Source organism: Saccopteryx leptura, chromosome 3, assembly GCF_036850995.1.
Source record: "Saccopteryx leptura isolate mSacLep1 chromosome 3, mSacLep1_pri_phased_curated, whole genome shotgun sequence".
Lineage (NCBI taxonomy): Eukaryota > Metazoa > Chordata > Mammalia > Chiroptera > Emballonuridae > Saccopteryx > Saccopteryx leptura.
Window position 1 is genome coordinate 85,634,841 of NC_089505.1, and position 21,103 is coordinate 85,655,943.

At 54.7% G+C, this 21,103-nt stretch overlaps 2 protein-coding genes across 4 annotated transcripts; one reads left to right on the top strand and one right to left on the bottom strand.

Moving 5' to 3' along the window:
* The first annotated feature begins 72 nt into the window (after positions 1 to 72).
* Positions 73 to 11,931, top strand: DFFB (DNA fragmentation factor subunit beta). 3 transcript variants are annotated; one of them, XM_066374875.1, is made up of 7 exons: positions 73 to 305; positions 1,393 to 1,519; positions 3,707 to 3,895; positions 5,091 to 5,170; positions 6,267 to 6,437; positions 7,234 to 7,334; positions 9,322 to 11,931. In XM_066374875.1, exons 1-7 carry the CDS (start codon positions 183 to 185, stop codon positions 9,554 to 9,556), a joined length of 1,026 nt encoding a protein of 341 aa, XP_066230972.1. In that variant the 5' UTR covers positions 73 to 182; the 3' UTR covers positions 9,557 to 11,931. The 3 variants fall into 3 exon arrangements, with proteins under 3 accessions (XP_066230972.1, XP_066230973.1, XP_066230974.1); XM_066374876.1 differs by having other exon boundaries at positions 77 to 234; XM_066374877.1 differs by lacking the exons at positions 73 to 305; positions 1,393 to 1,519 and adding an exon at positions 1,539 to 1,724.
* Positions 11,932 to 12,056: 125 nt separating this feature from the next.
* Positions 12,057 to 17,129, bottom strand: C3H1orf174 (chromosome 3 C1orf174 homolog). Its single transcript, XM_066374879.1, has 4 exons — positions 16,998 to 17,129; positions 14,735 to 14,845; positions 13,509 to 13,985; positions 12,057 to 12,627 (listed from the first exon to the last, which is right to left on the bottom strand). The coding sequence occupies exons 1-4, from the start codon at positions 17,010 to 17,012 to the stop codon at positions 12,520 to 12,522; spliced, it is 711 nt and encodes a 236-aa protein (XP_066230976.1). The 5' UTR covers positions 17,013 to 17,129; the 3' UTR covers positions 12,057 to 12,519.
* Between the last annotated feature and the right edge of the window lie 3,974 nt (positions 17,130 to 21,103).

A 21,103-nucleotide genomic window follows, 5' to 3' on the forward strand; every position in this document is an offset into this window, starting at 1 on the left:
AAAGGCGCATGCGCATACAGAGGCGGGGCCACGCCTTTTCTTTTCCGGGCTTTTCTGGGAAGTGTAGTTTCCGGGGGTCGTTGCGCGGCTTGCTTTTCCTCCGCGGTGTCCAGCAGGAGCCGAGCCCTGCCACCCCCAGAGGAGGACGCGTATGAGCAGCAGGCCACGCAGATGCCCTAAGGATGTTGTCTGTGTTCCGGAAGCCCAAGACGTTCAAGCTGCGGGCCCTGCATTGTGAGCAGAAGTTTGGGGTCGCGGGGAAGAACTGCCTGGAGGTGTTGCGGAAGGGGTGCCAGCGCTTCCAGGTGCGGCGGGGTCGGGGGTTGGGCCCGGGGCCTCCACGTGCGGGGCGCGAGCTCGCCCGGAGGTCCTGGGTGGCACAGGGCAGCCTGGCCGTCAGCTGTCGCTGGGGGCACGGCCGTAGCCCAGCGTGCAGTGCTGGGCGCCCGGGCTTCTGGAGGCCCTGCAGCACGGGTGCGGTGTTTGTCCCGCCGTCCTTCCTACCCATGCCGAATGTGTTTCCGTGTCTGGGCCTCGGCCAGCGCTGGGGCGTGTGCACGTGCGGAGCGGGGGTGCGACAGGAGTCTTCCTAAAAATTCCTCAAGCGGACCTGTGTGCGGGTCACACCGCCGTGCAGAGGCCGTGCGTCGTTTCCAGCGAGATGTTCCTCTTAACCTCCTTGGTGGAGGTGCGTTCACTGGCTTGGTGGCAGCATCTTGCGTCAGTTTTGGAAACAGGCGCGGATTTATTATATTTTTTTGCGAGACAGAGAGAGAGATAGCAAGCGGGACATACAGACAGGAAGGGAGAGAGATGAGAAGCATCAATTCTTTGTTGCAGCACCCACCTTAGTTGTTCATTGATTGCTTTCTGATATGTGACTTGACGGAGTGGGGGCGTGGGAGGGGCGCTACAGCTGAGCTAGTGACCCCTTGCTCAAGCCCACGACCTTGGAGCTCAAACGGGATGAGCCTGCACTCAAGCTGGCGACCTCGGGGTTTCCAACCTGGGTCTTCTGCGACCCAGGCCAGTGCTCTATCCACTGCGCCACCATCTGGTCAGGCCAGGGTCAGATTTTAAGTGCCCTTGAGGAGCATCTAGGAATGGTCCAGGTCGTGCATCCCACAAAGTGGTGACCACTGTAGATACCTTTCTGTGACTCTTCATGTTTTTGAATGACCTGCAGTGAGTGCCCTTGTTCCGACAGGTCACACTGATTCTTTAGACCCATATGCTTGTCTCAGGTGTCTGCCCTGCTGTCAAGTGTGATTCTTTAAAACCTAGTTCGTTCTTGTTCTTTGTGGGGGCTGCAGGTGGGAAGACCTCACGCTGCTGCTTGGAGATGGGCCTGCTAAGCAAGCATCCCGCCCTCTCTCCCCTCCTTCTCCCCAGCTGCCCATGCGGGGCTCTCGCCTGTGCCTCTACGAAGATGGCACGGAGCTGACTGGAGACTACTTTTGGAGCATCCCCGACAACTCGGAGCTCGTGCTGCTCACGGAGGGTCAGACCTGGCAGGGCTGTAAGTTGTGGGGGGCCTTTGGAGAGTGGCAGGGAAGTTGGGTACGCCTAGGAGTGCCAAGGGAAGCTAGCGGTCCTGGAGGCATTGCTCCGGGGAGGATACTCACACAGTCAACAAGCACAGGAAAAGATGCTTCATCTCATCAGCCCTAGAGGACATGCAGATCACACCCATGCTGAGACCTTGCCTTCCGCCCACTGGGATGGTAGGTGCGGGTGAGGTTGCGGAGGAAGGGGACCCCTCAGACTCTGCTGGGGGGATGTGAAACGGTACCGAGGCCATGGGAAAGAGTCTGGCGGTTCCTGAAACTGAAACAGAATCACCAGGTGACCTAGGAGTGACCTAGGAGTGGACCTGTGTACTCAGGACGAGTGAAAACACACATCGGCATACAAAGGCTTGTGCACGGATGTGCATAGCAGCTTTATTCACAATGGCCAGGAGGTGGAAACAAGCCAATGTTCACTAATGGACAAATGGCCTATTCAAACATTGGAATGTTTCCTGCCTTACACTGTACTATGGACGATCCTTGAAAACACCACATCAAGTGAAAGAAGCCAGTCTCAAAAGACCTGTAGAACTTTATCCCACCCACAGGAAACGTCCAGAACGGAGAAGTCTGTGGAGACTGCAAGGAGATCAGTGGTTGTTTAGGGCTGGGGGTGGGGGAGTGGAGGGAAAGGGGTTGATAGACAGCTAAAGGGGGTGGGATTTCTTTTCCAAGTGAGGAAGGCGTTCTAAAATGACCGTGGACCTAGTTGTACAACTCCGTGAATAACTAAAGCCCACTGAGTTGTACGTTGCATATGGGTGAATTTGTCAGGCACGAAAATTAAATCCCAATACAATTGTTAAAGAAAAAGCAAAGAAACACCCCCATGGTTCCCAGTGCCTACAGCAGGTCCCATTGCCACAGCAGGTACAGGGGGTCTGCTGCTCCCCCAGCTGCTGGCTGTGTGCTGTTTACTGTAGCCATTCTGATGGGTGTATAGTGGTGTCTCATCATGTCTTTGTTTGGATTTACCTGAGGGCTAATGGTGTTTAATGTTTTTCTTGTGACCATCTGCCACTTGTGTAGTCCCATGACACTTACATTCTGAGAAGTGTGTTGCTCTGATTGGTGGTTGTGCAAACATCACAGAGTGTACGTGTGCAGCCTGGACGGTGTGGCCCGCTGCACGCACGGCTGTGTGGGAACCGCCATCATCTGCACAGTTGTTGCCAACTGTATCCTCTTTGTGTCTTTTTCCCATTTTCTAATTGTTTTTATCTCTTAACGTTGAGTTAAGAGATAAAATACGTTTTGGATAAGAGTATTTTGTCAGATAGGGGGTTTGTAAAATATTTTCTCATACTCTGTAGCTTGTCTTTTTATTGTCTAATGAAGCAAAAGGGTCTTTTCATGGAGCTAAAGTTTATTTTATTTTGCTAAAGGTCCAGTTGTCTTTTTTTTTTTTTTTTTTTTATGCTTCTGCTTTTGGTGTTAAGTCTGAGAACTTTTCACCCAGCTATAGGTCCCGGAGATTTTCACCTCTGTTTTAGGCATCGGGTGCTATGATATGTGACTTTCCTTCCGTCACCTGCGAAGGGTTGATTGCAGGGGTTGATTTTCAAACACTGAGCAGCCTCAAGCCCCGCAATGACCCCGGTGGGCCGTGTCTCGCAGCTGTCTGTGTGCTGAGTTCCATCTGTGAGGTCTTGTAAGGACCTTGGTCACCTCCAGCTCCACTTGGTCCTAAGCGCCGGCTGGGCGGCCTGCAGCGCTGGGCACGGGCGGGAAGCCTCCAGAGGAGGAAGGAAGTGAATCAGGGGTTCTGAGAGGAAGGTCTCCTGGGAGGTCCAGAGATAATATGACTTCCTTTGGAGAAGAAAGGGTGAATAAAGGGCCGTAGTCCGCTTGAGTCCGCTTGATGGCTTTTGTTTTCTGAAGCACTTCCCATGCCTTCCTCCTCTGTCCGTACCCCACCCAAGGAGTGGGCACCAGGATCCAGGCCCAGACAGCTGGGCTCTTCGGTGTCGGGCAAGGACTGGGGCCCAGGACAGTGCTGAGATTAGCTGTTTCCTGAGTGAGGAGGGGTAGATGTGGGGAGCCCCTACTCACGGAGGCGGTCAGCACTTTGACTTCCCAAGGCAGTGCCCCCAGGGACTGATGGCTTTTCTCTTTGTTCCCATTGCTGGTGGCAGATGTGAGCGACATCAGTCGCTTCCTCAGCGTGTTCCACAAGCCGCACGTGGGGGTCATCCAGGCCGCCCGGCAGCTGCTGTCTGATGAGCAGGCCCCGCTGCGGCAGAAGCTCCTGGCCGACCTCCTGCACACCATCAGCACGAACATTGCAGCCGAGACCAAGGAGGAGGACCCTCCCTGGTTCGAAGGTGCCTGGTGGAGTTGGGGCCCGGAGGCAGCTGGGGGTGGGAGTGCTTCCCCACAGCCAGACACCTGGGAGAGGCCGGATTTGACTTCAGTTCCCAAAGCAAGAGGCTCCCCAATGAGGGACTCCCCAGACAGGGGCTTGCCGACCTTCTCTGCTTGTGCGGGACTGGATTCCAGGCAGCCTAGGACTGTGGTCAAGTACACATACACACAGTTTACCATTCCAGCCATTGTTAAGGACACAGCTCAGGGCCATTAAAGCACATTCACGCTGTTGTGTGGCCATCACTACCATCCTCTCTAGAATTTTCCCATCTTCCCCAAACTGGAACCTCTGTCCCCGCTAAAAACTGACCCTCACGCCCCTCCCAGCCCCAGGCACCACCGTCTGCTCTTTGTCTCTATGGGTTTGGCTCCTCCAGGGACCTCACAGAAGGTGAAATCAGACAGCACCTGTCTCTTTGTGACTGATTTCACTGAGCTGCTAATGTCTTCCGGGTCCATCCGAGCTGTCCCAGGTGTCCGGGTTTTAAGGTGAATGACATTGCACTGTGTAGATGGACCACATTTTCTTTTATTTTCTTTTTTTTTTTTTTTTACAGAGACAGAGAGAGAGAGAGAGAGGGATAGACTGGGACAGACAGACAGGAATGGAGATGAGAAGCATCAATCATTAGTTTTTCGTTGCGCATTGCAACACCTTAGTTGTTCATTGATTGCTTTCTCATATGTGCCTTGACCGTGGCCTTCAGCAGACCAAGTAACCCCTTGCTCAAGCCAGCGACCTTGGGTCCAAGCTGGTGAGCTCTGCTCAAACCAGATGAGCCCACACTCAAGCTGGTGACCTTGGGGTCTTGAACCTGGGTTTTCCGCATCCCAGTCCGACGCTCTATCCACTGTGCCACCGCCTGGTCAGGCGGATCACATTTTCTTTATCCATCCATCTGCTGATGGACACCTGGGTGGCTTCCACTTCTTGGACTGGCCTTTTAAGGCCAGCCGGAGAAGGTCACCCGCCGGAGCCCTGGGTGACGTTTGAGAGCCTCCTGGTGGACCGGACGAGCAGTAACCAGGGATGGTGGCACGTTTCTCCCACAAAGCCCCCAGTCCCCACGTCCTGGCCCTCCCAGAGCCATGGACTGCAGGGGTCTTGTCTTGGCTGCTTCTGCAGGGGTCTTGTCTTGGCTGCTTCTGCAGGACTGGAGTCCCGGTTTAGGAACAAGTCCAGCTATCTGCGATTCAGCTGTGAGAGCAGGATCCGGAGCTACCTGAGAGAGGTAGGGCTGCTTTCACTGAGTGCTGGGCGGGTCTGGCAGGCGACTTCGCTGTGGGAGGTGGGCTTCCCGGAGCTCCTCTGGTGCAGGGATCACTGGACTCCCAGCCCCACATTGCACGGTGCCGGGGCCGCCTCTGCCCAGGCAGCCCTTGTCCCAGCAGGGGCGTGCCACCTCCCATTTTGCATGCAGCTCTCCCTGCGCGGTTGGAGTAGAACCCACCTTCCGTATCTTCGATCAGGCAGTTCAATGTGGACGTGAGCCCACCTGGTCTTGGCTCACCGTTCGCGCTGAAGGATGCCTCGCGGGGGGGGGGGAGATGCCTTCCCTTTCCCAGTGGTGTCGTTTTTTTCCTCTCCGGGGCAAAACACAGGTGTCTGAGCCCTAGAAGAAGTAGAAGGCTCTGAGTAGTTGTGGTCGGAGCTCTGGCTCGGGGCCACCCCGCGGGAGACGTGAGAGGTAGCTCCGGGCAGATTTGAAGCTGCCATGGTCCCAGTGGAAATCGGTCCTTGGTCCGGTGTCCGGCGTGGTCTCTGTTCTTCTTTGCAACAAAGCAGCAGCCCAGACAACAAACGAGCACAGACAGGAAGCCGTGGGGGGAGCAGAGAGGGCACCTCCCTGCTCTGGAGGATGACTGAGTCCCGGGGACGGGCAGACACTTGACCTCGAGGGGGTCTGTGTGGCCCCTGCAGACCTTTACAGAAGGACACACAGAGGAGGGCTGGCTCTGGGGCAGCTCAGGAAGGGGGTCCCCTGGTGTATGGCATGGCCCCATGCACCCATGGGTGGCAGTGGCCACCTGCGCTTGAGCGAGCAGCATGGGAGGTGGGGTGGTGACCTGATGTGGCAGTTGCTCCCTGCCTACCCTCCTCTCTGTCTTCCTGGGCAGCGGCGGTCAGTGCCGGGAGACAGGGCCAGGGTGTCCAGAGCCCGACTGTGACCAAAGCTCCATCTCCAGAGAGCTTTCCCAGGGTTGGACAGCCATGGCCTGTCTGAGCTCAGCTCCCACCCCACGGCTGCGCTTGAATGGACGGGGAGCCCAACGTGGGCGCAGAGCATCGTCCAGCCCCCCTCAGCGATGTCCTTGGTGTCCCTCCAGGTGAGCTCTCACACACCCGCGGTGGGCGTGGAGGCTCGGGAGGAATATGAGCGGATCGTGGAGGCCATGGGCCAGAAGCTCCGGGCCGCGCGGTACAACGGCGGCTACTTTGACAGAGGGGCCGAGGCTGACGGCCGGCTCTGCACGCCTGAAGGCTGGTTCTCCTGCCAGGTGAGCTGCCTGTCCTTGACCCTGGGACCACCCAGGTGTCTGCTGATCGTGCCCTCCGTGGGAGGTGGGGAGGACATCCCACCCTTGGCTCCAGGCGTCAGCGCCCATTTGCTGTGAGGGAAGGGCGGTCAGTAGGGCACAGAACCCCGAGGCTGTGGGGCGAGAGTTCACATGGGCCCGAGGACCTGCATTTCTGACAGGTTCCCAGATGGCCGTCCTGCTGGTCGGGGACCTCACTGCTGATGTGAGTGGGGAAGACGCAGGTGCCCCGAGCAGGAATCTCGCCTTGACACGGGGTGGGGACAGGGGTATGATGTTCTTTTGAGTGGGCTGGTAGGAGAAGAAGGGACATTCAGGAGCCCCTGGAAAGCATGTATTTTGTTCCCTTGGGTTAGCTTTCTAGGGGACAGAGCTCAGGGATCCGGGGTTTGTGGCTGGCTGTGACATTTTGGGCACTAGTTAAGCTTGACCCCCTGCTGGGTGGCGCTGGCTGGAGCCACATCCTGGGCCATACAGGCAGACACCACAGGTCCTTCCTGGACACCTGAGCAAATCCCGCGAGCACCATTCCCCAGGTGCCATGAGTCTGGGGATTCGGAGCCGGTGACCTCTGTGAGGTGGGCAGTCACTCCTTCCTGGCCACCTCCCCTTCTGTGATGCGTCACATGTGGTCCAGCCTCGAGGGCCGACGATGACATCTGGGGCTGAGCTGGGAGCGTGACTGGTGGCCCCTTGACCCGAGACCGGCAGGTCAGAGGCTCACTCGCGGCGGTCACCTGGTTCTCTTTTGGCACAGGGTCCTTTTGACATGGCCGACTGTGCGTCCAGACACTCCATCAACCCCTATGGGAACAGGGAGAGCCGGGTCCTGTTCAGCACCTGGAACCTGGACCACATGTGAGTGAGGCGACCAAGCCGGGGCCTGCCCTGGAGACTATGCTTAGGCCCCCCGCAGTGTGGCTGTGGCTCACCCGTTGCCCTGTGCTCCACGTACCGAACGTGTGGGTCCTGGACCCACCAGTGTGACCGATGTCCGCGTGGAAGGGGCTGCCGGGCCCACGCAGGAGTCCTGCTGCCTCCCTGTGGCACTGTGAGAGCCGGACCAGGTCCTGTCCATGTCCCTGTGACCTCATGTGTGTCCTTCTCTCACCTGCTCCCTTCTATGCATGGGGTCTGTGGTCAGCATGCCTGCGCCTCAGGGCTGCAGAAGGGTGGCTTCGTTTAGGCCTGGTCCCCCGGGGCCCAGTGAATGGCTGCACAGGGCACTGCGTGGTGATGGCATTCTGCCTTGACTGACATGAGCAGAAATCTTTTCTCTTTTTTTTTTTACAGAGACAGAGTCAGAGAGAGGGATAGATAGGGACAGACAGACAGGAACGGAGAGAGGTGAGAGCATCAATCATCAGTTTTTCGTTGCGACACCTTAGTTGTTCATTGATTGCTTTCTCATATGTGCTTGACCGTGGGTGTTCAGCAGACCCAGCAACCCCTTGCTCAGGCCAGGGACCTTGGGGCCAAGCTGGTGAGCTTTGCTCAAACCAGATGAGCCCGCGCTCTAGCTGGCGACCTCGGGGTCTCGAACCTGGGTCCTCCACATCCCAGTCTGAACCTCTATCAACTGCACCACCACCTGGTCAGGCCTTTTCTCTCTTTTTAAAAAAAAATTTTTGTCCACTGATTTGAGAGAGAGGAAGAGAGAGAGAGAGGGAGAAGCATCAACCAGTGCTTCGCTTAGCTACGCAGCAACCTGTCGCTAGCCTAGAGGCTTTCCCTCCCTCCTCCCCGGAGCCCCCGGCTCCTCCGCGGCTCCTCTCCCCTCGCAGTGGCTGCAGTGGGGTCTCAGCAGCCTCCCCTCCTGGCTTGCGCATGCCTCTGCCAGGACCCGGGCCGGCACTGGGCTGTCACGTGTCCCTATGGACCCAGCATTGATTTCCTGATTTCTGTTTCTGGCAGCTGGCGGCCCCTTCTCTCTTTCTATCTTAACTATGTTTATTTATGTATATAAACCGCTATGTATTTTTAAGAAAGGGGGCTTTTATTTAGCATTTCGCCATGGTGTCGGGGAGAGGACCCTGTCTGCCTGGCTGGTGCGTCACGCCGCCGCCAGCCCTCCCAGCTATGCCTTTTCTGGGCCTCCGAGTTGGTCTTCGTATTGCCTGTGTGAGTGAAAACGTTTACACATCGAGAGCCATATCAGAACCACTAGAAGTGGTCACGTACACACTAGCATATACATGGGTGGGCCGGAAGAACCATCACCAGACCCATGACAGTGGTCACCTCTGGGGAGGGACGAGGGAAACAAGATGAACGTGGTTGTCTCAGGTTACCAGCTTCCTTTCTGAGTTCCACTTAAAACGTGTTCACGTGCAACCCTGTAAATTTCTGGTAAATCCGCACAGAAGTAAAAAGCGTGGAAACAAGTGAGAAACGTTGTTGCCGGTGATCACGGGGAACCAGGGCCACCGCCCATTTTTTTTCCCTGTGTATTTTTCAGTATTTAAAAATAATACGCACCATCCCGATTTTCAAAGTGATATAAGGCAAGTGGCTCGCATCAGGTCTGGCCGGGCAGTGGGCCCGGCAGCCGAGGCCACACGCGGTGACGGTGCTGGGTCGCGTCTGAAGAAAAGTCCCCGAGTGCTTGGCCCGCAGCAGTACTGTGAGCCCCCGCCACCCCCCCCCCCCATGGGATGTTGCCAAGTGCGGTTTCTTTCGAAATCTCATTTCCCTCGTCTTTTCCTACCAGCAGCCAAACCCGGTTTTACTGTTTCAGCCATGAGCGAGCGAGTAGAAACTGTGCTGTAACCACGCCTGGTTTCAGGGGCCCGGGCATCTGGGGCGGCGACAGCAGGAAGTGACCATCTCTCGCTTCACTGTGCAGGATAGAGAAGAAACGCACCGTCATCCCCACGCTGGCAGAGGCCGTCGAGGGACAGGACGGGAGGCAGGTGGACTGGGAGTATTTCTACAGCCTGCTCTTCACCTCCGAGAACCTGAAGCTGGTGCACGTCGCCTGCCACAAGAAGACCGTCCACAGACTTCACTGCGACCCGCTCAGGATCTACAGGCCCCGGGAGAAGACCAGGAGGAAGCGGGCTGCTTGCAACCACCGGTGACGCGGGCACGTGCCTCCGCACATTGACAGGCCTGGTGACTTGGGGAATTTTCATAGGTGCTATGTATATTTTTGGCCACTTGCAATAGCTTCTGAAAAAAAAACCTTTACAAAATCTTCCTACAGATTGCTGATTTCAGTACCTCTGTGAGTCTGTTTTCTGCCCCTTAGACCCCACGGCAGAGGATGCATTGGTTCACTGAGGGGACACCGGGCCCCCGGCATCTGGTCCGTGAGGATCAGGGACCCGTTTTCTCTGACTTGGCTTTGCACGCTTGTGTGGCATAGGGTCCATGCTAAACGGTGTCTTGGCCACCTCTGGTCACGCTCATGTGTGGGACAAGTTTACATGTGGGCTCTGTGGGGTCTCACTGTCCCGGATGAGAAATGCCATCTTCTAGACTCTTCTAAATGCTCAGGTGTTGTGACCCTTGGGGGTAAGGCGTTCACACTCCATTAAGAAGACACGAGGATGTTCCCTGCTGTCCTGTTTGTAATGGCCGGAGGGGAGACCTGCCAGCGGCCCGTCAGCAGGGGAGGGCGAGCGTGGCGTTATGTTCACCACCTGAAATTGCTGGTTGTGTAGACTCAACGGTCAGGGATCACTGACTTCCTGATTCAGCCAAACACACGTAACACCTAGCTGTGCAGCAGTGTTGGGTGTTTCCAACAGAAACAGAAAGCTGCCTGTTAACCGCGCAAGGCGAGTAGCCCACCTCTGCAGAGGATGGCCTGCTGTTTATGCAGGCTACACGCGTGTGTGTGCCAACAGTGTGTCTGTGAACAGCACCAATCCCGGGGACAGGGCAGGTGTGGCTGGGTTACACAGGGCTAATTCTAATTCCCTAAAGCCCGCCAGGTCCAGGCTTCTCATCCGTGGTGTGGAATCCTCGGGTGCAGAGGGACAACGGCGTGCCCTCCTCTTTGCCCTTTTAGATCAGGGACTGGGACATCTTTGCATTTTGGTATGGTTGGGGGGCGGGTCCTGCAACCAGTCCCCTGTGGGTACCAACACACAATCTGTACTTGGAAGTTTTGAAATGAGCACTTATTTCATAATTTTAAAAAATCTATTTTTTACACTTTGTACCATTTGAATTCTTAAATTTATTATAGAATCAGGAAAAGCAATAAAGATTTTTCATAAACAGACATGTCAAAGAAGTTTGCACTCATTGAAAACAACAGGAATGAGAATAAAAAGAAGGGGTCGGTGGTTTTATTTTTTTTAAATTGACCCAGATCATTCCATTTTCTTCATCAAAAGACGGGACTACCTTGGACTGAGCCCATTGTGTGTGGAATATTAGGACTCCCGTCTCCCACACGGCATTCACCTGCCTGATCCAGGCAGTGGGGACAGGACATGTGGCCTCCTCCCAGGCCCAGTGCCCCTGAGATGTTGGGCTGGGGGCTGCTGAGGCCCTTCCTGCTCTGCAATGGCGGGTTTGGGGGTGGCGGTTCAGCTTCCCCATCCGGAAGTGCAGCTTCATAGCATGTCCGTGTTGTGCGTTCTTGGTGGCGATCCTAGGAGAGTGCTTAAGACGGACTCTTCTCCCAACATGCATCCAAGCGAGCTTGCCCCCTCCCCCCCTTGCTGCTGGACACGCAGGACTCCGCCCCTCACAGGGCTCTGTCCCTCGCCCAGTGGGCTCCCTATGTAACTGTGTGTCATGTTGCAAAGACCCATCATAGAGTGTTACAATCCACTGCAAGAAGGCAGCACGAGGTGCTCCTCCCCGAGGACTGGGAGGTGTGGCCTGTGGGGCCAGCTGTGCCCAGTAGCACGCTGAGAACAGCTTGGCCCTCGCTGCACAGCTGGACTCCACAGAAAAACATGTTCCTGGTGTATCGTAAAAGGTGATACTCAGACGGCCCAACGGAACAGACACAGCAAGGTGGGTGGGCTCGGGTGGGGGGACTTCGGTGCCCTGTCCAGGTTCACCACACGTTCACCAACCTGGAAGGAAGCTCTCCGAGAAAGGACCAAGAGCTGAGCTGTCTTCCAGGGTTTTACTGTGGCTTCATTCCTGAGTCAGGACTGGCTAGGTCCTTGGCCACTGGGGGAGTGATTCTACCTCCAACCCCTTGCTCCTCCCAGGAGGTCCAGGGGTGGGGCTGAGTGTTCCAACCCTCTAATCACAGGGTTAGTTCTTCTGCTAACCAGCCCGCACCCATGTGGTCTCAAAGCCACCTCGTAGTGACAATACTCTCAAACGCTTAGGGGTGTGCAGAGCTGTGAGCAGGAAACTGGATGAAGATGTAATAAACCAGAAGACGGCCCCTCCCTACCTCACAGGGTGAAGAATGTGCTCAGGCCACACCTCTTCCACAGGAGGGCCTACCCTCAGGTCCACAGCCTGGGCGTTCAGCTCCAGGACAGAGGCAACCTGGTCTGATGAAGGGGACAGGGACAGGGATGGGGCTGGGGCCGGGCAGGGTTCACCTTCCCTACTTTGCTCCCAAACATTTTAGAAAGGAAGACAGTTTCAGCTTAAAGATATTTTTCAAAATAGATTTTATATTTCCCCCATATGTATCTTGCAAAATTTCCAAGGTCCACACGAGCTTCCTAGACAGAAATAGAGGAGAGTTCCTTAAGAACGGTCATGGACTCAATCACAAGAACGACTGCATTCTGACAATGAAAAATTAAACCGCACACTCTCAAACCTAAAGTTCTCAAGCAGAGAGTTTTCTCTACAAATGCATCGTGTTTAACCACAGCCCCTCAGCGGGCTCATACTATTCTCCCCTCTGCGGGGACAGCAGACAAGACACTCCCCTGCACACACCGCAGCGGGCTCCGCCCTCCAGGGATACCACCCGCGGAACCTCCCCACGGGAAATCTGATCACTGACACGTCCTCTTGGGGATACATTTTATAAGTCTCATAATTTGCTACGCTATCAGTAGTCCACTGCACTCAGTAGGTACAGAAGCTGTAGTGTGTGTTCTGTTCCCTACATTTCCGCATCCTCCTCTTCTTCATCCTCTTTGGCTCGGAAGTGCATCTTCCTGAACTCCCGTCTGCTCACTGAAGGACAAGATGAAGACGCTGGTGGGAGGTCCTTGGGGGAAGAGAACACACCATCGTCAGTCACAACCACCCTCTGGTCAGCACCTGCCTGCAGACGGCGGGGACCCAGTGCCACACTGCTCTCCAGGTGGAGACTCGGCTCACCTCAAGGGAGAGACGGAAAAACAGGCAGCCCAGTCAGTATGGGGCGGCAGCTCAGCAACCAGACAGGATCTCACGACCCTGCAGTGAGGTCCAGAGCACGCACAGCCCTGCAGCACCCACACCGAGGGCCATGGCGGGGACCCTGCCCAGCACCGTGGCAGAGGCTCTGAGCGGGGCAGAGGGAGGGTGGGCGTGCCCAGTGCAGTGAGCCACTGTTTTATAACCTCCTCCTGTGCAGGGAGGTAGTGTTTACACGCAGTCCCTGGGGATGCAGTCTGCTGAGGAACCCCCAAGGGGAGAAGGTGCCGCTGGACTTGTTGGGGACCGAATAAATAAATGGTATTTTTGCAATCTGGACAGAGGTGCTGGGCCCAAACCCCACCTCATTTGCCTAGTTAACAAAGAGCTCCACCTGATTCTCATTTGTCTAACCCATGTTCTCCGGAGGAGGCTGGAAGCTAGTTTCTTATTAGTGTAAAGTATATTTGGATGGTATGGTGGGGGTTGTCTTTGAGTTGCCTTGGAAACTTAATTGAATTGCTGATGGACCCCATTTCTTCTATGAATAAAAGTGGATGTTTCTGGGAGCAGGGCCATTACGGCTAAGGAACAGTAGAGACTGTTTGCCATGGCATCCTCCTGAACCCATCTGTATATATATTATATATATCTTTAAGTCCCTGTCTATCATTTATTTCAATTCCATACCTTTTCCCATTCAAAGACCCCGTAATAGTCTCGTCGTGGCTGGACTGCGGCAGGACTCACCTGCATGAGCTCCACGTTGCCGAAGAACTGGCTGACCGGCATGGGCTGGTTGCTGTCATCGTCCAGGAAGACGCTGCTGTCCATCTGCAGCAGTGGCTTCTGGGCCTGCTCTGGCTCCGGCATGGGCCCGCCCCCCACTGCGGAGCTGCTGTTCAGTTCTCTTCCTGGAAGGGCCCCAGAGAGGCCATCGTCAGTCCTTGCTGAGCAAGTGTCACTCAGCACTCGGCTGTGACCGAGGGGAAGGCCTGTGGTCTCCTGCACTGTGGAAACGCCGGCTTCCTTTCCCTGGGGCAACTGGCCGTCTTCAGCCAACTCTGGGGGCTCATTCTTATAAGGGGTCTCCGGGGGCACTTCGGGCGGGCTAGTACTCTCGCTCTTAGGGACCAGCTTCTGTAATTCCGATTTCACAAGATGGCCTTTGTCACACTTGAACTTTTTGGAAGTTCTCCTGTCTGTGGCTTTGTGGGATGAGAAAGTCTATCGAGGAATAAAAACGTCAGGGAAAAGCGACCCGTCTTAGCATTACGGAGCGGATGGCACACAAACCAGTCCCGAGCCCGAGGCTGGCATTCCTCCCACCTTACCCTGGGAGATGCTCAGGCCCAGCTTCTCTGTAGGGTCAGCTCACTGCCTGCCACCAAGGGGACAGCTGGGGAAGAACCTAGACATCCCCTACATCGCTCTGGTACACTCACAGATTATAATCTTTTAACAAAGAATCCAGTTTCCATGGTTTGGCTACAACCTAAGTTGTGTGAAGGTAGGGACTGAGAGGGGCTCTTTAAACACATACACTGGCTTCAGCCCGGCTTTCCCACGCTGTGCACTGGGAGGGAGACTGACAGCTGCTGGTATTGAACCAAGTCCCAGCCTCAATGAGGCCAACCGACCTACGGCAACGCCAGGATGAGGACTGCCAGGCAACCACAGACGCACGACATGGTACAGGGACACGGGTCTTTTCCCCAGCCCACTCTCCTTTCTCTGGAAGCCCTTAGGGATGGGCAGGATGGCAGCAGGCCACCATCACTCAGAAGGCCCCATTAAAGGAGGTGGGGTCAGAGACATGTGCCCGCCCACTGATGAGCAGCCACTGGGAAATAAGAGCCGCAGATCCGATGGCACTCCCAGCACCTTCCCTTGCTGCTCTGGTTTCCAATACAGCGCACTGGGGAGCAAATGCTCCAGTTTGGATCCTGGTGTCACTGTGTGAGTGAGAGGCTCACCTGACATACCGTCTTGGTGGACGTGGTGATCCCGACCCCCTGGGCAGAGGTCAGTCTGGCTGAGCAACTTCGGGCTCTCAGGCGTGCCGAGGACCGCACTCCCCCTGCGAGCTGGACCAGAGGCAAAGCGATCAGACGCTGCTCCCCCGAAACATGGGTGTAGAGATGGGATTTCCCAGCTGGGGAGAAAACCTGAAGACAGTCCCCCCTCCCCTGAATCATTTTGGTAGGACACTCAGGGCCTAAGTGTGTGAATTCAAACAAAAGTCTGGGTTTACGATGTAGATGCCCTCTCCCCTCTATCCTGGAAGCTTGGGATCATTTGTCTCTTTATCACATACATTTCTAGGAACCCATGTTTATAAGGTAATAATAGTTCTGAACAAGCAGCACATAGCCTTCCTCAGAAGGCTGTCAAACTTCCATGTGGTGTCCAAGTTCTGGATAAAAGATTATTACACTTACACACAAAACAAGCCACCCACCTCCCCCAACCCTGTAACTCCCTCCCTCCAATTACAAGTGAAATCAGTCCTAATTCTATTAGTTTATAGGAATTAAACTAATCTGTTTGATACACCATAACAGTAAGAAATTGGTCCACCTCCATTTTACTCTGAATGCAAAGGAAAGTCTTCTAGTAACAAGAAATTAATTAAAGTGATGAAATTTAAAATGTTACATTGGAGCAATTTCAGGTTTTTGGTACAGGGAGTTCCTGTACATGCTCACTCAGCTTCCCTGAGGTCAAACCACCAGAGGACACCTGCCAACACTAAGCAATGGGCTTTAGACCACACTACTAACTAAGCTGCAGACTTGACTAGAGTTCCAGCAGTTTTTTTTCCTGCGAATTCCTTTTTCTGTTGCAGAACAGATACCACTGACACTCAGGAAATGATGGCAGCGAGTAACGAAGAGAAGGGACCGATAAATGGACATTGTAGGGGACAGGCTTGAAAGCTGTCCTCTGACAGGTCCTGGACAGAGAACACACAAGGGGACAGATGGAAGGCCTCATGCTCAGAAGAAAAAAGGTCAAAAAGGAAAGAAGCTAGTGTAGATAGAAACTGTCACCATGGCGCGCCTCATCCACCCCTACTGTGGCCCGTGAGGCCTTGAGGCTCCCAGGTGGCAGCTCACCAGGCTGCTGCCAGGGCCCCTCTCCTCTGAACCCCAGCCCCTCGGACAGCAGGGGTGTTATCACAGTCCCAACTATACAGAGCTCAGGCTCAGAGGTTTTGCCTGGGGGACATCAAAACATCATAATCTCTTCCCAAAGGAAGTGACTTCCTGTGCAGCACACTGAGGGAAGTCCATGCCTGTGAGGGGCTGTCCAGGAGAGTGGAGGCTGGGAGGGAGGGCCGCTGAGATGCTGCAGGCCAGGCCAGCTCCACTGCAGGGGAGAACCAGAGAGTAACATAGATGGGAGGGGCCCACCGTGGGCCACCACAGATACCAGACACTGACCTTAGAAATTGCTTCTTCAAAGAAGCCAGAATGTGACTGTACAGCAAGGTATGTCCCAGGTCATAGCAGAAAACAATTGAGCAGTCAGCTGGCAAGTATTGGAGTTTAACAGCTGGGTGTGGACAGCAGGGGAGGAAGACAGCCTCCTACCAGCACTATCACCCTAGGGTGGCAGTGTCGCGCACACACACACACACAGTGCCGCCCGACAGAACAGGAAAGAGACTCTTAACAGAATAATCCACCAAGTCACTACGCAAACAAACAGCGTATTAACAATGACAAACCCTGGGGGAGGGCTGGGAGATCACTGGCCAGATTTGCTACAATATCTAAAGTACCCAGTTTCAACAGAACATGAGGACGTATACAAGGAAACAGAAAGGCAGAAACACTGAGAGACCCTTTCGCGGGGGCGTGGTCTGGAAGTCCCGTTCCCGGAGGCGTGGTCTGGGAAATAGCCTCTGGGGACGTGGCCTGAGACCCCCTTCCTGGATGCGTGGTATGGGAAGACCCTTTCTGGATGCGTGGCCTGGAAGAGCCCCTCAGGGGGCGTAGGCCTCAAAGCCCCTTACTGGAGGCGTGGCCTGAAAAAGCCAGTCAGGGAGCAGGGCCTAAAACCCCCTCCCCAAAAGCGTGGGATGGGAGCCCCTTCAGGAGGCGTGGCCTCAGGGTTTACCCTGGACGAGGCCGAAGCAGAGATCGCCCCTTGGCCCGAGGCGCCCCCCTCAGCTCCCCAGGCAATCGGCGGCTGCAGCCCCACTTGGCCCCAAACAGGCCTCGGCCTCCTTACCTTCCGACTCCTCATGAGTGTGAGAGGCGCAATGTCGCCCCTAGCACCGCAGCCCAGCCCTCTCGCTGCAGCCTAACGCTTCACAGCGCTGCAGCAACCCTCCAGCCCCCGGCTCGCGCTGTGGCGTCTGACGTCACCAAAGGACTGGCCAATCACAGCTCGAGATTCTCAGGCATGTGACCCAACAAAGTCGGCGCTTTATGTAGCGGGCTGATGGCGGCCATATTTGTAAGGGGCACTTCCCTTGCTTGCCTCTGCGGCCGCCACGTTTAAGAGGGGCGGAGGCCATGTTTGTGATGGGCATCTCCCTTGTTCCTCGGCCAAGTGTCGGGAGGCGGGCGGGAAATGACGGTAGTGGTCTCCCTGGCCTCTGCTTCGTGAGCGCTGTGAGCAGTGCTGGGGTCCGCCTGGCCTGAGGGCAGGCAAAGCCGCCTGCCCTGCGAGGTCCTGCCTCTTGCTGGTGGAACTTGGCCAGAGGGGCTCATCTCCCTTTGCGCTGGGCCGGGCTGCGCCGCGGCATCCGTGCAGGGTGCTGGTGGACCTGGCCCAGGACCCCAACTGGTTGCAGGAGTGAACCACCCTTTTCTTTGGGGTGGAGGCCTGCAGCTAACCACTTCTTGTAACTTGGCCAGCTCCCCCCCCCCCCCCCACGGCCACATTCTTCCGGTGTTCACCTGAACATGAAAGAAAGGCCTTTCAAAGTGAGAGACATTCAGTATCTATATGGGAAGCACAGATTTGAAATCGTGTTCAGATTAGCGACAAAGGCAGGGGGTATTTATGAGCAGGGAAGGCTCTGTAGAAGGAAGGCATCGCGACAGGTGCTGATAAACTGACATAGCCACGCCCCATTCTAAACGTTTTAAACGTGCAGTCCTGTAGTCATCAGCTGGGTAGTTTTTCCTTAATCTTTGCACACAGTTCTTTGGGACTTGACCTTAGGCTCCATCCAGAGGTTAATTTGCCCTGCTTTTAACACCTCAAAGGTTTGAGGCATAGATGGGAAGGCAGTTGCTCCCTTTTTAAAGAGGCTCCATCTACATTATTTTTTACCTGGGGAGGGCATGGTGTCTAGCCACTTCACCTCACGTCAAGCTCCACAGTACTCCTCTCCCTCAGCGACAACGGGTCACGGTGCAACAACCCCCCTTTCCAAAGCCCTTGGCAATGTGCGGGCTCTTGTCAGTCCAGGCACGTGGCCACTTATTATTATTGAGACTTTTGCAAAAGGTGCAGTCCAGCCTTGCCCTTAGGCAGCCCAGGCCCCCAGCTCCTGGGCTCTAGGACGTGACTCAGGAAAGGACGCAGAGTTCCAGAGTGCTTGCAAGCTGAAGGACACGCCTGTCTCCCTCCCTGCAGATGGCTGGCCACTGCTCCAGGAATGAGCCCTGTGCTTCGCAAATAAATGAGCTTGGTGCTTCCTTTTTTTTTTTTCCTGCAGGTAAGAACATTTAAATCAGGCTGTTTTGTCAGAAGCATTAATTTTTCTGGTTAAAATAGTAAAGGTTGAAAAGTGAACTATGTGGTGCGGCGGCCTCCTGTACAGCTGGAGGGTCCCCCTACGCGTTGTTTCATAGCGGGGGCGTGATTCATACTCTCTTCTGGAAGCATTAATGTTCTCCGCGCAGTGCGGAATGACTCCCTCCAAGCCTGGAAATACTGCGGATCTCTTTTTAGTGCATAAGAAGTGCGAGCGCATACGGACCGCCAGCGCTTCTGCTCTGCTGACTGACGATCCTTCAATTAGACGGCATGTGGGGGGTCGCTTTGGCAGTGAGTGAGAACACTCCCACGCGCACAGCCACACAGCCACCTGCCTGGTGGAGGTGCCCTTTCCCCTCCCCACGCCTGTGTTTCTTCTCCCCATGTTATTTCCCACGGGAGGCACGGACGGATGGGAGAAGACAAATGTGGACTGGCAGGAAATCCATCTGAAAAGGAACCAATATATACTGCCAGCCGGTAAGAAAAAAACCAAAGTGATCCCGTATTCAACACCTAACCTGTCTTTTCTTTCTCTCTCTCCCCAACCCCTTCCTCTCTCTGTCTCTCTGAAATCAATCAGTCAATTAAAAAAAAATAAACCTGTGGCAGTGATGATGAGAGCCACAGGGGAGAAGCCATGTCACGTAACGGGGTAGGGTATGCACCAGGGGCATCAGAACTACTTAGGGAGATTAGATAAGGTTTCTCAATGGAAGAAAGCGACCATGGGAGGTGATCAGGAGTCACCTCTTCCCTCTAGGATCCAGCCCTGGTCAGACCTCAATTCAGGAGAAAACAGGCAGGAAGTTAATGAGGACCTGAGGTTCAGTGGAGCTCCTCCGTGGACAGAAGGTGGCTTTCCTGATGACGCAGGAGGCCCTGAGCTGTTGGAGGGCCTCTTCTGGAATTCCCTCACCGTCCCCTACCTCCCAGGCTACCACTTTGTGATGCACTTGATCCTGAAGGCACACGCGACACAGAACCCAAGCTCATGCCTCTGCACGGCGCTGGGTTCCTCATGCCCTTCGTTCCTCCTGTTCTTCCTGACCAGCGGATCCCCTGCCCTTCCAAGGTCAGGGCCACAGGATGGGCACCCTCATAATGGTGGACATTTGTGAGGACTGTGCCTGTGGTTGGTCCCCCATGTGGACTAGAAGCTCCCTGAAGGAGGGGACTGTATTCTGCGCCCAAGCACAGTCCTCGAACCCAGCACAGGGGCTGGCACATTTTGGTAGATGCTCAGAAACTACTTTTTGAGTGAATGGATGGCGATGAGAATACCTAGAAGGAAATGGAGAGTTGAAGATTTCCAGGAAAACTGTGTCTTCTCGCCCATGAGACAGAGTCACCGCGTGCACACGGCTGTGTCCACTGGGAAGTGCCTTCCACAAGCACTTGCAGGGCTGATGGGAGAGTCGGACAGGACTTGCAGCTGAGGCACCATCAGCAGATGCATCAGCTGGGGCCACCCTGGTCGGAGCACACCTCATTACTGCCAGCAGACGGTGGCCTATACATCCCTCCTGTCCAGAGGGATTGTCTCTAATGTGCTGACCCTTTCTATTTTAAAAAAGGATGTGATAGCTTTTTAAAAGTGAGAGAGAGACAAAAAAAAAGCTCGCAGGAGGATGAGGAGCGGCAGGAATCTCACCCAAGGCTGGTGGGAAGGCAGCACGGCCGGTTCTTACAAAGCTAAACCGACTCTCGCCATATGACCCAGCAATCTCACTCCTTGGTATTTGCTACCAAAAGGAGTCTACCGTTATGTCCACACAAAAACCTGCACACGGATGTGGGTGTAGCAGCCTTGTTCATAATTGCCGAAACATGGAGGCAGCCAAGATGCCCTCCAGTAGGTGAACGGATACATAAACTGTGGTCCATGCAGACAGCAAAGTATTATTCAGCACTGACAAGGAATGAGCAGTGAGGCCATGGAGAGAGATGGAGGGAACGGAACATATGTGCATACTGCTGAGGGAAAGCAGGGGACCGGCAAGGGCTCCAGCCTGTGCGATTCCGACTGCACGGCATTCTGGAAGAGGCATCGCTACGGAGAAGGTGAGAAGACCGGTTGGTGGCTGTCAGAGGAGGGAGGAACAGGCAGAGCACAGAGGATGTTCAGGGCGGCGAAACTATTTTGTGTGACACTATAATGGTGAACACGTGCCATTATCAATTTGCCCACATCCACAGAATGTACGAGGCTGCTGGTTTGAAACCCCAGGCTTGTCCGATCAAGGCACATGCAAGGAACAACTACAAGCTGATGCTTCCCTCTCCTCCCCCGCACCTTTCTCTCTCCCTCTCTCTCTCTCATCTAAAATCAATAAATAAAACCTTTAAAAAATATGTGATAAATTTTAGCATTGATTAAAAAATAAAGAAAGAGCTTTTCAGCCTGTTTTTTTTTTTTAAGATTTTATTTATTGGTTTTACAGAAAGAAGGGGAGGGGGGAAATAAGCAGTATTGATTCATGGATGCTTCACTTTAGTTGTTCACTGCTTGCTTGTTGTATGTGCCTTCTGTGCTTTGACCAGGCAAGCCTAGGGTTTTGAACTGGTGACGTTTTGAACCTCAGCGTTCCAGGTCGACGCTCTATGTGCTGTGCCACCATGGG

Bases quoted from the DNA above. Each gene is read 5' to 3' on its own strand.
- DFFB (XM_066374875.1), top strand. From the start codon at position 183: ATGTTGTCTGTGTTCCGGAAGCCCAAGACGTTCAAGCTGCGGGCCCTG. The intron at 1,520-3,706 runs GTAAGTTGTGGG...TGCTGGTGGCAG, and splicing joins GGGTCAGACCTGGCAGGGCT to ATGTGAGCGACATCAGTCGC. The intron at 5,171-6,266 runs GTAGGGCTGCTT...GTGTCCCTCCAG, and splicing joins TCCGGAGCTACCTGAGAGAG to GTGAGCTCTCACACACCCGC.
- C3H1orf174 (XM_066374879.1), bottom strand. The intron at 13,986-14,734 runs GTGAGCCTCTCA...ATTCCTCGATAG, and splicing joins CCACCAAGACGGTATGTCAG to ACTTTCTCATCCCACAAAGC. The intron at 12,628-13,508 runs GTGAGTCCTGCC...TCTTCCCCCAAG, and splicing joins GCAACGTGGAGCTCATGCAG to GACCTCCCACCAGCGTCTTC.